This window comes from Necator americanus, chromosome I, assembly GCF_031761385.1.
Source record: "Necator americanus strain Aroian chromosome I, whole genome shotgun sequence".
Classification (NCBI taxonomy): domain Eukaryota; kingdom Metazoa; phylum Nematoda; class Chromadorea; order Rhabditida; family Ancylostomatidae; genus Necator; species Necator americanus.
The window spans coordinates 1,162,444-1,176,845 of NC_087371.1; the positions used below are offsets into that span (position 1 = coordinate 1,162,444).

Sequence of the window (14,402 nt, forward strand, 5' to 3'; positions counted from 1 at the left end):
TTCTCGGAACATTGATCTTTGCATTTCTTAACTGACTCACTTCCAAATGAGCATCAGGGTGCAGGTCAAACTTAAACTTAAACGATGCGATTCACCTTCTCATTAAATGTCTCATGATCTTTTATGATGCGTATTCAGCTTCAACCAGTAACTTAATTTGAATTTTTTTTTGTAAGCTGTGATTAGATGCTCGCTGTTTATGTATACTATTGATTTATTTCGGGTTCATTTTCTCTTCATAATGCATGATATACATATAAAGGCTTGTAATAAGAAGTAGTCAGTGGAATTGCTCGTTTTAACGAAAATCCTAACGAATGTTGGCTTCATTGGAACTGTGAAAGTTCGTAATATAGACCAGAATGGTTTTTATCACGTTGATTTTTTAACCAGACCAAGAGCGAACCGTCGGTAAGTGCGTTGCTTATATACTAAGTGATATTTACAAGTTCTATCCATCCGTGCTATACCAATAGTAGTACCAATGGGAAGAGAAATCTATGTTGCACGGAATTACAATTTGCGTCCATGCGCGTGTGTTGAGCGCTCACCAGGATAAACAGGTATTGAGGTCATGCTGTGAAAAAAAGAGCAAATTATGATTTAAACAAGAAAGATAAGATCGATTCTGGAGTGATGGGAGAAATTACCGAAGTTTTTTTTTAAGAGTTGATAAATGACGCTTCAAATAACGGGGACTTTTTCGACAATGGCGCGGAAGAACATACGTAAACCGCAATATAATTGTCGTAAAATTTCTTAGTGATCTTGAATCAGAAATAAGTACCTCTTTTTTGATGATTTAATCGGAAAGAGAACATTTCGTACGCATTTGTTACAGTTGCGCATGAATGAACAGCAGCAGTTTTTAATTTGAAAATGCGCTAGCAGCGATAGATGCCCTGACAGAGGCCAAAAAACATCCAAGATTTGCAATTGACAGCTGTAAATAGCGGAAGTGAATACGAGGAGAACAATCATGAATTAAAAATTAAACGACGAGAAAACGAATGGATGTGAGAACCAGTGCAGACGGGACGACAAAAAGACCAACATGAGTTTGAGTTAATGGATTTCCCTATTCAAGAACGAGGATGAGGCAATGAACACTTCCAAATGAGGCAAAAGAGCCAGATGACCAATTCGGGCCGACGACCACTTGAGGATAGCGACCGCACATTCGGCTAGGACTTCGCGAGCTATTAGCACTTGGACGTTGTCGATGCCGCTACCTATCGATCGGCCGTCGTTGACCATCCGAGCAAATGCGGTTCTCGTCAATTTGTTGGGGATGCGTTTTGTCACTAAGATTAGGAAGTCCGTGCATCCATATTCCAGTAAGCATCAGGATGGAAAATGTATGACGAGCTAATTGCTTTCTCCACATTCAACCGTCCAATTTATGCTAATCATTGTGACAAGAACTGGTTATTGAAAACTGTGTATATTGCCTGGGTTTTCCCAAAAATGGTCACTTCCCAGGCAATTCAGGAATCTCTGATCTTCATGTTGGGTTCTTTTGAGGTGGTTTTATAAATATAAGGTGGATCTATCGAACATATCGGCGTGACGGAACCCATTCGCCATTCCATACGGGTAAACGTGATCTTTCGTGCTCGTGGTTGGAATTTTTTTACACCATCTTGTACCACGGATCAAAATTTTCTTACCGGACAGCGGGAGTACTGGACCGTCCGAATATTTGCTAATTCTCGAAATCGGTCCCATGACCATTGTCCACAAAAATATCTAACAAAAATCCTAAAAATATATAACCAATCCAACATCAAGATATCAAATAATGCTATTCGGCTACTTTCTCGAGCTTAACTACAGCATATACTTTTTTCTATTTAACTCAAACGAGCAGAGCAAGCAGAAGTACGAGTCGTTTTTCCTGAATTTCCTGACCTTTTGCCGACTCAGTCATCATGTAGTAAGTAATGCAATGCGTAATGCTCCAGTGCGCACCCACACTCGGGAAGATGTCTGCAATTACAGAAGAACTACTGATTTTAGATGTATAGTACCACCAAAACTACATGAAACACGACGCAGTTGCGTAAGCAGTTGCGCTCGAAGCGTTGCAGTGGAGCTTAGCGGTTAGGATCGAGTGAGGACCTTTGGCGACACCAGTCTTCTCTGCAGTTCGCGATGGTCCCACCTCGATTTCAGCGGTTACGCGTCACCGCGCCGCTTCGAGCGCAGCCGCTTGCGCAACTTCATCGTGCTTCATGTTATTTTGACTCTACTATACCTATACGTGTTTTTTTGAAAACGTTCACTGTCCTTGAAAATATGAATGTACATATAAAATATATATAAAAATAAAATATATAAAAATAAAATACTGTACATATGGGGTACGATATACTCAACGGTCAATTGATGTAGCAAAAAATATGAGTAGTTAGTTCTTTTTTTGTGGATGACAATAATTCTTGAAACATATTATTTTCATTTTTGATTTTCGAAGAAACACTTACGAAGTAACACTTCGAAAATTGCATGAACCCTTCGAGTTTCCATTCCCTTAATTTCCTTCGGGCATTACAAGTGTATAAAAATCAACCTTTCAAAACAGAAGCACCGTAACTCTGAGCTCTCCAATTTCTGATTCTGATATTCACATTTCTACGAGGCAGCATATGTAAGGTAGGTGGTTTTTCCTGTTTTTTTGCCTGAATGTCCACTGATTCAGCGACACAAAAAAGAGTGCACGTTTGAACACACCACTAAATTATGCATTGAATTCTCAATGTGCATTTTGCCAATTGGAAAATTACGAATAAAACGAAGAAAAACTAGAAATTACAGTCGTGCGGACAATCACATGGGTCAGAAGGCAAGACGCACATAATAGAGCTAAGTGCTCAAACGTAAACACCTCTACTTCATGTTGCTGAACCGATGGGCATTCCAGGAAAGAAAAACAAATCGAAAAAACACCTAGCCATAGAAATACTGCGACGTTGAAAATATTTTTTTTAGAATTAGGAGTCATTGTTTTATGAGGGAGGTGCAATGTGTGAGATGGCGGACGTAACACCATTTCGTTCTAGGATTACGATGCCTCGCCTTTGGGAGCTTGATTTCTATACTTCTCCCATTGTGAAGATTCTAGTGGACTAGTGTTAGCTCTATCCATGTTTATTATTTCCGTTTTGATAACTAATTTTCTATAGATTGCTGGAAATTTCTTCTGAGTGGAAGCCTATTCAATCATTACATTAACTACATTGACTCAGCAGGTCCATATTTTTCCCTGCAACTCCTAATTTTGCGTTCCACTCGACCTCCTCAGTGTGTCCAAACTGTAGTACTTCGTAATTTTCGCAGTTGTCTTTTCTGTTTAAACGTTCTATTGTTAAATATCACAATTTGAACAGGTTCTGAACTGGTACCGATATGGCGACAGGAAACCGTATCCCTGAGAACTATGAAACGCTTACACCAATTCTCAAAGCACCAATCTCGGATACATTCTCCGTTCCGCTCTCCCAGCAAGGTGTGGATAGTCTTTGGGAGATTTCTTTCTTGTTAACTCTTCTTTTAGTTGACTTAGTACATACTGGTATCACTACGGTTATGATGACGGCCTATTCTTTCTAGGTCGAATTTGCGGTTTCTTTGAAGCACAGCTATTCCGTTGTATGGAAGCTTATGGCGCTAAATTGGGACGTAAATATTGCGATTTAGAGCATCGTGATTTCAAGGAATGTTTGACTGGTGACAAGCAGAAAAAGGTAATTCTCGGCTTATTTTGCTTTCGTCCTTTTTTTTTTACCTTTTCAAGTCAATAACATTTCGTAAGCAACATTTTCAACATTCATTCTTTGTCATCTACATTTTTTTACCTTTTTATATTATTCTCCATGGATTTTTTTCTCATGACGTTCCTTTAAATGAATCTTTTTCTGCCTTATAGCGAGTCCAATTCTTTGACAATATTCTTGTTTTATTTGATTGATTGTCTTTTTATTTTATGTGTATTTCCTTTCGAGATTCCGTGAAAGTGTTATTTGTGTGTATAATTACATGTCCGTCAAGCCGAATAGCATCTTTTCGTATACGGACGGAAATAAGTTTTATGGTATTGTAGTTTATTCTCACTAGCTTTTTCTTCTGAAATTCTCGGAATTCTCATTCTAGACATGTGATCCATATATGCTCCATAATTTCACAAAATTCTTTCTTTTGCAGCGCGTAGAAGCAATTGCTGCACAACGTCGGAAGCTATATCGCGAAGGGAAACTGGATAAGCCGTTCCTCGAGAATCATCCTGAGCCAGGCCACTTTCAAACTGATCATTTTTCGTGGAACAAGATCCACTAGATTGTACTTTTCTTCTTTTATATGGTAGAATTTAGATAAAAGGAGTAAAGATGATATTTCATATGTTGTTGTGTTTCTGCCGAAGTCGTTCTAAGAACGTGCTACTACTTCCATCTTATATTTCCAATTTCATTGGTTTTTCAGTCGATTTATTTAGTGTAGATGCTCACAGTTTTTCTATATTTTCGTTGAAGAGGTGACATGGTTGATGACATCCCTACAAGTTCCTCAACATTCGAATCGAAACCTGGTCCTTCATCCCCTTGTTCACAGTTCATCAAAGATTGGCAGGAAAGACGAGCGTATGTACGACCCAGTGGAAATTTAGTGTTAATGTTAACAGAAAGAGAACGTGGATTTTCAAAGCACGGTGAGTGCTAGTTGATTTCTTGGATTTTACTAGTACTTACTTTAATAGTAGAAAATCCTCTAAGGGAGCACTTCTGTTAATATCAGTTACGGGTTGCTGGTGGGTTTCCATTTATCCTTTCTCACTGCATTTCTTGAAGTATAGTTTACGGATGCTGCAAATTGTGATGCTTTTCACATTCATCTTTTTTTGGTGAGTTTTTGTTGGAATCTATCTAAAAATGAAAACTTTCCAATTATACCGATTTTTTTCATTCGCCTAGCCTCTTCTTTTTCTACTTCTTCCCATCAGTCTTATCACCTCATCTTCTTAAGGTGTCTGCCATGTTCGAAATAGGCGTGAATTCTACGGAACAGTGGCCATGGATCGGGTAGTTGAGGTTTGTTCCTTATCTTTGTATTTCGCATTTTTTTTTTCGAAGCCATACGTTATTGATTGGAATATTTTAGCTTCTTCTTTCAGCCAATATTGTCCGTCCCATTGCAGGTTCCAGAAACTCGCCACATGCAGGACCATGTAGTTTCTTGGACTCCAGATGGTTCTAGGCTGATAACGTTTCGCATAAACTTACGTTCTGTTAGAATATTTCGATATTTGGGTGTGGAAAGAGTTCGCGGAAGTGCTCCTGAGGAACTATGCGAAGTACCATTTGCTTTTTTTTTTCTTATTTCTTCTTGCACTCTAATTTATTCCACGCAGTTTCTGTTTTTCTTCACGTGGTTTGTTTCCATGTGAGCTAAAACGATAGTTTCAGCGACTTTTCACACTGGAATCTGAGGTAATGATGATGATGGGCTCTTCACGCCTAGAAAGTGCACTGTTACGAACAGATTGTATGCTTTTCACTGACGACGGGAAATATATGGTTGTAGCAACAACAGCACCGGTGCGTTGTCTTCAAAATAAGTTAATTTCTTTTTCCGGCGCCCCGAAAATTCTTCTGTGCTCATTTTTCGTTCATTTAGGCACCAGATCAGCTAATCACAATACCAATGGTTTATCCGAATCATGAAGCACTTCCATTGGCGAACTACAGCCTGGAGATATACACCTTTTTCACAATTGATTTAAAGGTACGTTGAGAAAAATCCTTTTCCTTCGTCTGTTTTCCCTTAAACTCTTAGCCCAGTCTTTTGAGAAATCAGATTGTATCTTTCTTTCTAACTGGTTTCAGAAAGGATCCATAGCTCATTTTGTTATGTACAACTTCGATAGAATCAATTTAACCCATGGCGTTGCGTTATGTGGATCTACAATGATGATAATGTCCTTACAGAAACAGGTAAGCTGGTGAGGATTACGCAGTTCTTCCTGCATTGTGAGAAAATTTCTTCGCATTAGTTGCTTGCTATTACCGCTGCATTCCGCTTAGATGAGAGAGAACTCACGCATTCTACTGATTCCATACATGAATCGCGCTTAGATATGAAGAAATATGTTGTGTGGCTATTGCCGTCTTTGGCCTCTTTCGCTGAAGTGTTGAACTTTGCGTGTATTTTTTGGACCGATTTTTTTAAGGTTATCCATATGCTCCATGTGGATGAGCACGGTGCGATGATACCTTTGAAAGATATTGGCCCTTCGGTATGGGATGACGATGCACTGTATTTATTGTAAGTTTGATTAAAAGTATTTTTGGTCTAGATCGAAATTTCAATGTGCAAAAGCAAAATTCTAGTCTACCTAGTATATTTGGATTTTTTTCGTTCTCCTTTATTTCACTCACGTGGAAATTGTTACTTTTTCCATTTTTTCACCTAGATTTTTGTATTTTTCCAGTGGCGACTGTCAAGCCACGCCTACGCGATCGACTCTATACACTGGTTTGAAACAACGGTTACTGACGTTTTTGTATCATGAAGCAAAACGCGAAGGAAACATACAACATTTTCTTCGATTTATGCCACCATACGTAGAGAAGCTTAGAATGCATCGGGCACAATTGTTCGATGGGCATTACCTGCTGGTCAGGATGCTACCGCGTGAGTATTGAGTTTTTTTTTGAAATCCAGAAACGCTATTTCGGAGTGAGCTGTTAATTTCACTGTGGTTTACGTGCGAATTCGATTTCTAAAGCTAGTTCTTTATTCTTTGTGGAGTTCATCTAGTTGTTAAGATAGCTTGAGACTATCCTGTTGAATTTGCCATTTCCGTTCAAGTATTCTCTTCAGATTCTTCAATTCGATACGATGTTTCTTTAATGCCTTGTTTTTTATTTGTTATGGACTGGAGAAACTGCAAAATTTTGGCTATATATCGAGAAGTTAGTTGCATTTATATTAGATTATGTTAGAAATTGGTTTCGTGTGTGAGTTTGAAGTCAAAAATGGTCAAGCTTCGTATACCATTGCAGTATGGGCCCGAATTGTTGGCGTTCTATGAGAACTTCGTGGAATCCTTGCTTACTCCTTCTCAGAATCCACACCGGTATCCGAAATCATTCCAGTATAATCCACATTCTCGACAAAGAGTGCACTGGTTAATGGCGAATAGCTCTGGGAGTTAGTTTACGATTAATTATCACATTTTGACCCAATTTATTGGCACACTCTGGAAGCTTAGTTAGTATTTCGATGACAAAGATTCAAAGTTTATTTTTTTCCTGTTTTCTTTCACTATTAGTATGCTCCAGTTTACGAAATCTTGTTATGATTACTTTTCGTTGTCATTCTCCCTAATTCCTCGTTTTCTTTTTTTCCAGCAATGCCCGAAGCATTATATCGACGCATTTTGTCGGTGTTACCATTTTGTGGATGTCATGTGAGTACATAAAACTCTTAGTGACTATAGTTTATGATTTGTGTGGGAATCTTAGTTATTTTCAGTGAAATTCCTCCAATAAGATCTAAATTTCTGCTACGTATTATTTATTCCCAATGAAATTGATGAGTAAATCTTTCGTTTTAGCACTCTTCATCGGAAAATCCATACCTCGACCCGCTTTACTTCTCCATAGATGAGAAAGTTCATTCAAATCTTATGTACGGCCGCATGCGTTTCGATCTTGGACCAGTCAAGTCAGTTTTGGTTCTTCTTTTTGGAAATCTTCTTGCTTTTTCTTATATAAATTTGTTTTTGAGAGGAATCAAGTTGCTTTGGACAGGAACGTTAACAATTTTCAGCTTTGTGCTATGTTATGAGTATAACGCACTCCTCTGATTTTTACAATTAAAATTTAAGATTGCCTGAGTGCGATGATTACTCACAAGTGAAGTGACTGGTGTTCTAATCAATACAAAGAAGGATGAAAAGTTGTTCTAGATTCAGGACTGAAGGGATGCAAATTACATATAACTGTTATTTCCCAGTATACTCTCATAATTGCTACTACACCATGTAGAAACAAGGATTCGTACGCATTTACAATATATAAGGACCTTTGCGATTGCCTTATATCCAAAAACATCTCGCGATACCCACTCATTTCCATGTTTTCCGCATTCTTTTCGCATCTGTAATTGGTTGCAAATAAATGAGTGGCTAACTAATATTTATGTCAGCGAAAATTTAATAGAAACGAAACTTTATTTAATTGAAATAGCAGGTTCGGAGTATTTTTGCTTACTTTACAACAGGACGATTTTTCTGTACCATGGTACGATTTTGGTGAGCAAAACAAACGTTTGAGCAGTATTTCTTGAATTTGTCCTGCATGTTATGTGAAGAACTTTTACATGATGTACTTCCCTACATTGTCTCCCAGTCGGTTTGACAGCTGTTTGGGTGTCAGTGTTGGTCACCTCATATTACAGCAGTGTTGGACACATATCGATTGTGTTCCTCCTCGATATTTAGCATTTGCTTGTGCCACCTTTCTGGAAGAAGTTTGGAACGTTCACGAAGTTCTGCTTCGAGTTCTGATGCAAATTTATCCTTAGAAACAGTTGCACGGAATAATATCAAGAGAATATGTAATTGTCTTTTGGTTTTTTTCTTACATATTCAAAGTACCATGTTTCTTGTTCTTATAACCAGAAGTATGCAAAGAATGAAATCAGTCTTTATTTTTTGAAACTTTCGCCGCTCAATAATACTTCACCTAAAAATTTCTCACCTTTAAGTTTTTTTTAATATTTATGTGATAAACATTCATCTCTTTATATTTGTTGTTTAAAGAATATTTGCGAGACGAGCGCAACACTTGGTCTGTACGTTGTCGGTGCCACCAGCGTTAGCATCGAAAGGACCAGCCTGCGTGATACTTTTCCATCCGCAAGACCCTCTCGCTGTGGCATTTGATCGTGTTCGCACGGAGCAGCCACTGACATTCTACCTGCCTTCATCGCCTCAGGAGTAGCCAGGTAGTTCTTCAGTGACATGTTTATTTTCTGATTCTATTAAATGAATTAGTTATGTAAGACGACTAGGTAGAGATTCCTTCTGTTATTATCTCGAAATTCCCTAATCTTTCCTTTTCTAGAATATGTTAGATAGTATTTGTGAGGTAATTTATTTAGAACTATGAGACCTACCTCTGCAGTGCGTGAAATGCACGTGGCGCTGGTAGGAATGGCTGGATCTGGCAAATCAGGTGAGTTTTACTGATCTTGGATTCACTTTAAAGAAAGCTTCGCAGTTTGTTTCTTCACCTGTGTGAGCATTTGCAAGGACTGGTATTTAATACTGTTGGGATTGAGAAAATTTAATATTTGAAACTAATAGTACTAAACTCTTTGCTCGTATTCATTATCGAGTTTGTCGTATGCAAAGATTCCAACACTTAATGTCACCGAATTTTAAAAATAATTTTAAATGACGGTTATTAGCCTTGCTCAGGTCCCTGTTTTGATGAATACTGTCAATGTATTACGTTTGATAGCGCATAATAACTCCATTTTGTGCGCTTTTGAAGATTCTGTGACAGTTCTTGAAAGTTTGCTTTCTTGAAGAACTTTCAAAAATGTTTTCTTCTACTGTTTTCTTTCTTTGTCGCACTTGAGTTAGTTCAGTTCTAATAAATCACGTAGATTTCTTCTATAAGTTATATTAATTATGTTGCATGCAAGAATTTCTTAGTTAAAACAAGCTTTTTGAACGTAGAGAATACAGTAACCTCGTGAATGCTTGAAATTCATCACTGTCTGTAATAGAATGTATTCATTTCGTGGATTATTTACAATCAAACTCTGTTCTTTTTTAGCTATAGCCGTAAAATATATAACGAAGCGCTTCATTGGAGAGTACGACTCGACTTTAGGTAGGGTTCGTACTTGAATTTCTCTTATGTGATCACAAAGAAAATTTTGTAGAGGATACTTATTGCCGCCAGGATACGGTAGCTGGGCAGCCGCTGATGGTGTGGGTCATGGACACGGTGGATGATGCGTCTCGTGACGAAATGCGGTGGTTAGCTTGGGCTGATGTGTACGTAGTGGTCTACGATGTTACCAGCCAATTAAGCCTACAGTAGGTTTCATGCATATTGAGGACGAATTTGAATAGACGATTCTTGAGACCATCAGATTTGAATGCAAATTCTCACAGATATGCTGAAAGTATTCTGGAACGTATAGCTATGCATGAACATTTGCTGTGTGCCAGAGAGCATAAGACGATTCTGCTTGGGAACAAGAACGACCTAGAGAGGTATAGGTAAGTGCTTCGAGAATATTTTCTGCTTACTCCTTACCTTGAAGTTTTGTTGAACATGTAGTTTAGACAAGTTTCCGAAGCTGAAGGAGAGGCAATGGCCGCAAAGTACAAAATTCAATTCGCCGAATCAACAGCAGCTGGTGATCCCCGTCCCCTGTCGCAGCTGCTGCACACTACTTTTCATGTACGTCTTTTTTTTTTTTTGCTAAATTAGGGTCTCAGAGAAGCAGAATGACTTGCTTCTTCAAGTTTTTGATAGTTGATTCTTTGTAAGGCCAGCTGACATGTACGAAGGAAGACCGTTACATTAATGTCTGATTTTTTTTTGGTTTCTCTATACTTTCTGCTGTAACGCTGCAATAATATGAAATCGTAAGTTACCTCCCAGAAGCAGAATCACAAATGCTGCACTCAGAAGATAGTGATTACATAGCTATTAGGTGCATTGCTCCTGAATTCAATTTGAAAAAGATACTAATGTGAAAAGACCTATTCAGAATATCCTGACTGGAACGAGGAGTCCTTCACCACGACTGTGTTCGTCGGACTCGGAGATTGTGACTCCAAGTGAGCAATGTTCTTTCAGTTCTGCTTTTTCCGATATATGTTCACTACAGTAACACATATAGCTGGCATAGTTGTAATTACAATCATCTCTGGGATGTTAACGATTCGCGTCATTCAGGGAAGTCCGCATTCTCGGCATTACGGTCAACGAGCAGATCCAGCCAAGTCCGTGTTAAAGCGCCAAAACCAGCGCAATTGCACAAAACTCCAAGCCTGAGCAAGATCAAGACGGGTAGCAAGTTGTTGAAGTTGTTTCACAACTAAGAACAACTGCATTCGTGTCTTCGAGAAGTACTGTGGCAAGGATACTCTTACAAGGTACTGTATTAGGTCAGGCATATCTAGTCTTTCGTCCTCTGGTCAATTTTTGAGAAGTCTTTCTCTCAACGTCCTTCCCTTCTCATCAGTTTAGAATATACACTTTTCCGGATTTTCATAGTTATTAGTTGCAATATTCGCCTTTGATAGTATTTTGAATGTCCATTTTCATCTAACTTATTTTCAGTTGTACAAGATTTGTGGTTTTGTTGTTCTTCTTACTTCTACCTATTGTTTTTTTTCCCAAAGTTAAAAAATCTTTCCGAATACCAATGTTTTGCAATAACTGGTGTTGTATTGCTCAAGTCATGCTCTTCCATCTAAGTGCCTAACGATTCGAAAGATGGTTTAGAAGGATAAATTTACGAGTATTCGAATTGTTTCGAAATGAAAGGATTGTGACTCCTTCATGCCTTTTTTTCGTTTGCATTGATTAATTATTATTCGTGAAGTGGATGAATGACTCTAGCGTCACTAAAATAACCAACGGATTACAAACCGCATTGTGAACATTTCGGAACCCGTGCTAACAGCTTTCGAAACTAATTTCTACTAAGACAAAACATCTTTTTGGAGCACAAAAAGGCGATTTGACCGGCGATTGATCCATAAGAACCGTACTCGGCTACACGAATGTAATTTTGAGTGTTATTTTTGATCAGTAACCTTGCTGCGAAGAAAAAAATCATCATGTGGATGACTTTTCAGTGGATACTTGCTGGAGAAGTTGAAGAGCACTGATCACTGTAGTGCGGGCTTATGATTGGTTCGTTCGATTAGATTGATTTGATTTTAAGAATTGTGCCCGATCTTTCATCTTTTCCTTCTGAATGATATCTGAATGATAGCCTATAAAAATCTTTCACTCAGCGCAAAAAAAGTCTGAAAACAACTTTTATTCCCGTAGTCATTCGAGGTATCGTTGTAAAGTGATTCGTCATCGAAGGAATTTCTCGATGCAGCTCCAGTTCAAGCAATTCCTGTCCCGTTGTTAAGCACGATAGCCACGATAGAAACAATGTATGAGTGGCTGAAGAATGGATCCAGTGTCTGGATTAAACGATGTTCTGTCTAATCGGCACTGCTCTCGTAGCAAATCTCGACTACACCTGCTGGTACGTTACGGAATTAGTGGAAACGTTCGATTTCCGATTAACCGTAACACAACTGTACAGTTCTTTGATTTCCTGATGAGTCGAGAATTCTGGGATTGATATGATGAGAGCCTTGAGGATCCGAGGGACTATTAAGCAAGAAATGGTGTAGTTAATGGCAACAGCCCAATTTCGAAGTAGATCTTTCGATGGAATCCCATATCGGTTTAAATGGAACATGAGCATTATGCGACAAAGTAGAGAGGATAGGAGCGGCACGGCGTCATTCAATAATTACCCGTTACCAGATGGGTAATTTCACTGTAGACTACTGTAAGCGATCAGCGTTTGTCGATCTACATTTACGCGCCATTGGAAATCAATCACTCTGCAGCGCGCCGCAATCGTTATGGCCATCTTGCCTATTCCGGACAACGGATCCTTCCATTTGTGGGACCTTGTCGGTGGCGTCACCATAAAGTCGGCTCGTTCATTCCCACCGTGATCTGGCTCATAGTTGTCGAATGGTGGTGGCAGTATGGTCGAGTCTCAGTGGGAGGCAATCAATGGAAATAATAAGTAATCGAGATGCTGGTATTGACGGTAATACACCGTTCTGGCTGTGGTATGTTTCTTTCTTCTTCTTTTTTTTTTTGAAAAGTTAAATGAGGTACTACGAGATATTTGTGTCATTAATAAGGTTAGAAAGTCTTTTTTCTCTTGTAACTTTTCCTATCCTTCGTTGAGATATCTTTTGAAATATTGGAAACATTTCCATTGATATTAGTGGATTAGAGATAGGATTACCAGGAAATTTCTCGAAATCTGAAGATTTTTCTAGAAAATTTGGCGGAGTTTCAGGCTAGAGTTTGGAAAAATTTCGCGTTAGGATCCGTTTTTCATTCTTAGTTTTCTTAGAGATATTCATCCACGTTTCACTGAGATTGTTTTTTTTTTTTCAGCCAAGATTTGTGATCCTCTTAGATATTTGTTGACTATTAGCATTTCTATATTTTGGCTCCTTCAGTGCAATGAATGGAAATTGATCGCTCCATCTAACATTTGTCTTCTAGAATGTTGGTGAAGACGCGAAAACGACCTGCGGCAAAGTTAGACGAATGGTTGCGTGAGGGCGCCAGTGGAAGTGCATTTTCTCAGCTATCGATCAATAACTGATCTGAAACTCCACGAAATCTTTTTCTATTCTCAGAAAAGCCAGCATTGGACATCGATAGACAGTTGGCATCAGCAACAAATCGGCTGATGAAGGAGAAACTACCGTTCAAAAAAGAACAAAATCCATACGATGTTACACAGATTTACAAAGATTCAGGGTAAGCCTCTTTTTTCCTGGAAAAAGCGTTTGACATCATGGATTTATTTCCAAATTCTCAGGTTCATCATACTAGATAGGGAGAAAGAAGAGGCAGCAATTCAATTAATAGCGAATTTGGTAGCGTCGAATCAGCTCCCAGCCAGTGCTTTGATCCGAGTTCAAGGAGACGCCAAAAAAGCTAAAAAGACATTCTGGAAAGGGAAACAAAAAAAGAAGAACAAACTGAAGAAAAAAGTATAGTTTTTTTTACTTTTCACTTGAACAGATTGTTGATTTACTGTTGATTTACTGTTGTGTTCCTTTTACGTTGTCATACTGATCTTTGAATTTGCATTCGTGTCAGATGACATAGAGCTTGAAATTCTATTTTCTATCCTGTGAAATGGTTCATTTAGTGTTTAGCCTTTTTTTGGATCCGTGATTTTTTTCCAAATCTCGAAAGGTAAATAATAAATCATTGATTTGGTTGGTAGCGTTATCAATTTGATGTTCTTATGAGGATCTCCCACTCATTGTAGTTACAGTACCTTTCTTCAATAAGTTGCAGCGGAGCGGGAAAAGCTGATGGTGAGGCTGTAATCGTAGAATTTCTGGACTGAAATTTGTCATAGTTTATCCAGTGTTTTCATTACATTTTGCGCGTTCCTAACTTCAAAGGAACAATTCAGTGATATGAATGTGACCGTAACATTCTATGCGTGCGCAGAGATGGTGATCACCGCTCCTCGGTCACGTTGGTTTGGTGAGCTCTTTTTTTCTAGCTTGGAGTAATAAAAGCAGTAGTTTTCTA

At 38.5% G+C, this 14,402-nt stretch overlaps 3 protein-coding genes across 5 annotated transcripts; all 3 read left to right on the forward strand.

The window, feature by feature from the left end:
- Positions 1–3,408: 3,408 nt before the first annotated feature.
- Positions 3,409–4,335, forward strand: RB195_004142 (uncharacterized protein; the record flags this gene model as incomplete). Its single annotated transcript, XM_013436379.2, has 3 exons — positions 3,409–3,508; positions 3,613–3,746; positions 4,204–4,335. 3 exons carry the CDS (start codon positions 3,409–3,411, stop codon positions 4,333–4,335), a joined length of 366 nt encoding a protein of 121 aa, XP_013291833.1.
- Positions 4,336–4,536: 201 nt separating this feature from the next.
- Positions 4,537–11,128, forward strand: RB195_004143 (uncharacterized protein; the record flags this gene model as incomplete). 3 transcript variants are annotated; one of them, XM_064179638.1, is made up of 21 exons in its annotated part: positions 4,537–4,705; positions 5,020–5,084; positions 5,192–5,347; positions 5,460–5,591; positions 5,671–5,778; positions 5,880–5,987; positions 6,224–6,318; positions 6,485–6,687; positions 6,877–6,968; positions 7,059–7,206; positions 7,407–7,465; positions 7,613–7,722; positions 8,822–8,946; positions 8,997–9,006; positions 9,163–9,236; positions 9,846–9,902; positions 9,955–10,111; positions 10,190–10,297; positions 10,364–10,481; positions 10,795–10,864; positions 10,983–11,128. In XM_064179638.1, the coding sequence occupies 21 exons, from the start codon at positions 4,537–4,539 to the stop codon at positions 11,126–11,128; spliced, it is 2,310 nt and encodes a 769-aa protein (XP_064033137.1). The 3 variants fall into 3 exon arrangements, with proteins under 3 accessions (XP_064033137.1, XP_064033138.1, XP_064033139.1); XM_064179636.1 differs by lacking the exons at positions 9,163–9,236; positions 9,846–9,902; positions 9,955–10,111; ... (2 more) ...; positions 10,795–10,864; positions 10,983–11,128 and having other exon boundaries at positions 8,822–9,002; XM_064179637.1 differs by lacking the exons at positions 4,537–4,705; positions 5,020–5,084; positions 5,192–5,347; ... (9 more) ...; positions 8,822–8,946; positions 8,997–9,006 and having other exon boundaries at positions 9,167–9,236.
- A 1,116-nt stretch (positions 11,129–12,244) lies between these two features.
- Positions 12,245–13,852, forward strand: RB195_004144 (uncharacterized protein; the record flags this gene model as incomplete). The annotated part of the gene is made up of 5 exons (XM_064179656.1): positions 12,865–12,901; positions 13,350–13,352; positions 13,391–13,420; positions 13,487–13,610; positions 13,672–13,852. The coding sequence occupies 5 exons, from the start codon at positions 12,865–12,867 to the stop codon at positions 13,850–13,852; spliced, it is 375 nt and encodes a 124-aa protein (XP_064033140.1).
- Positions 13,853–14,402: the final 550 nt, after the last annotated feature.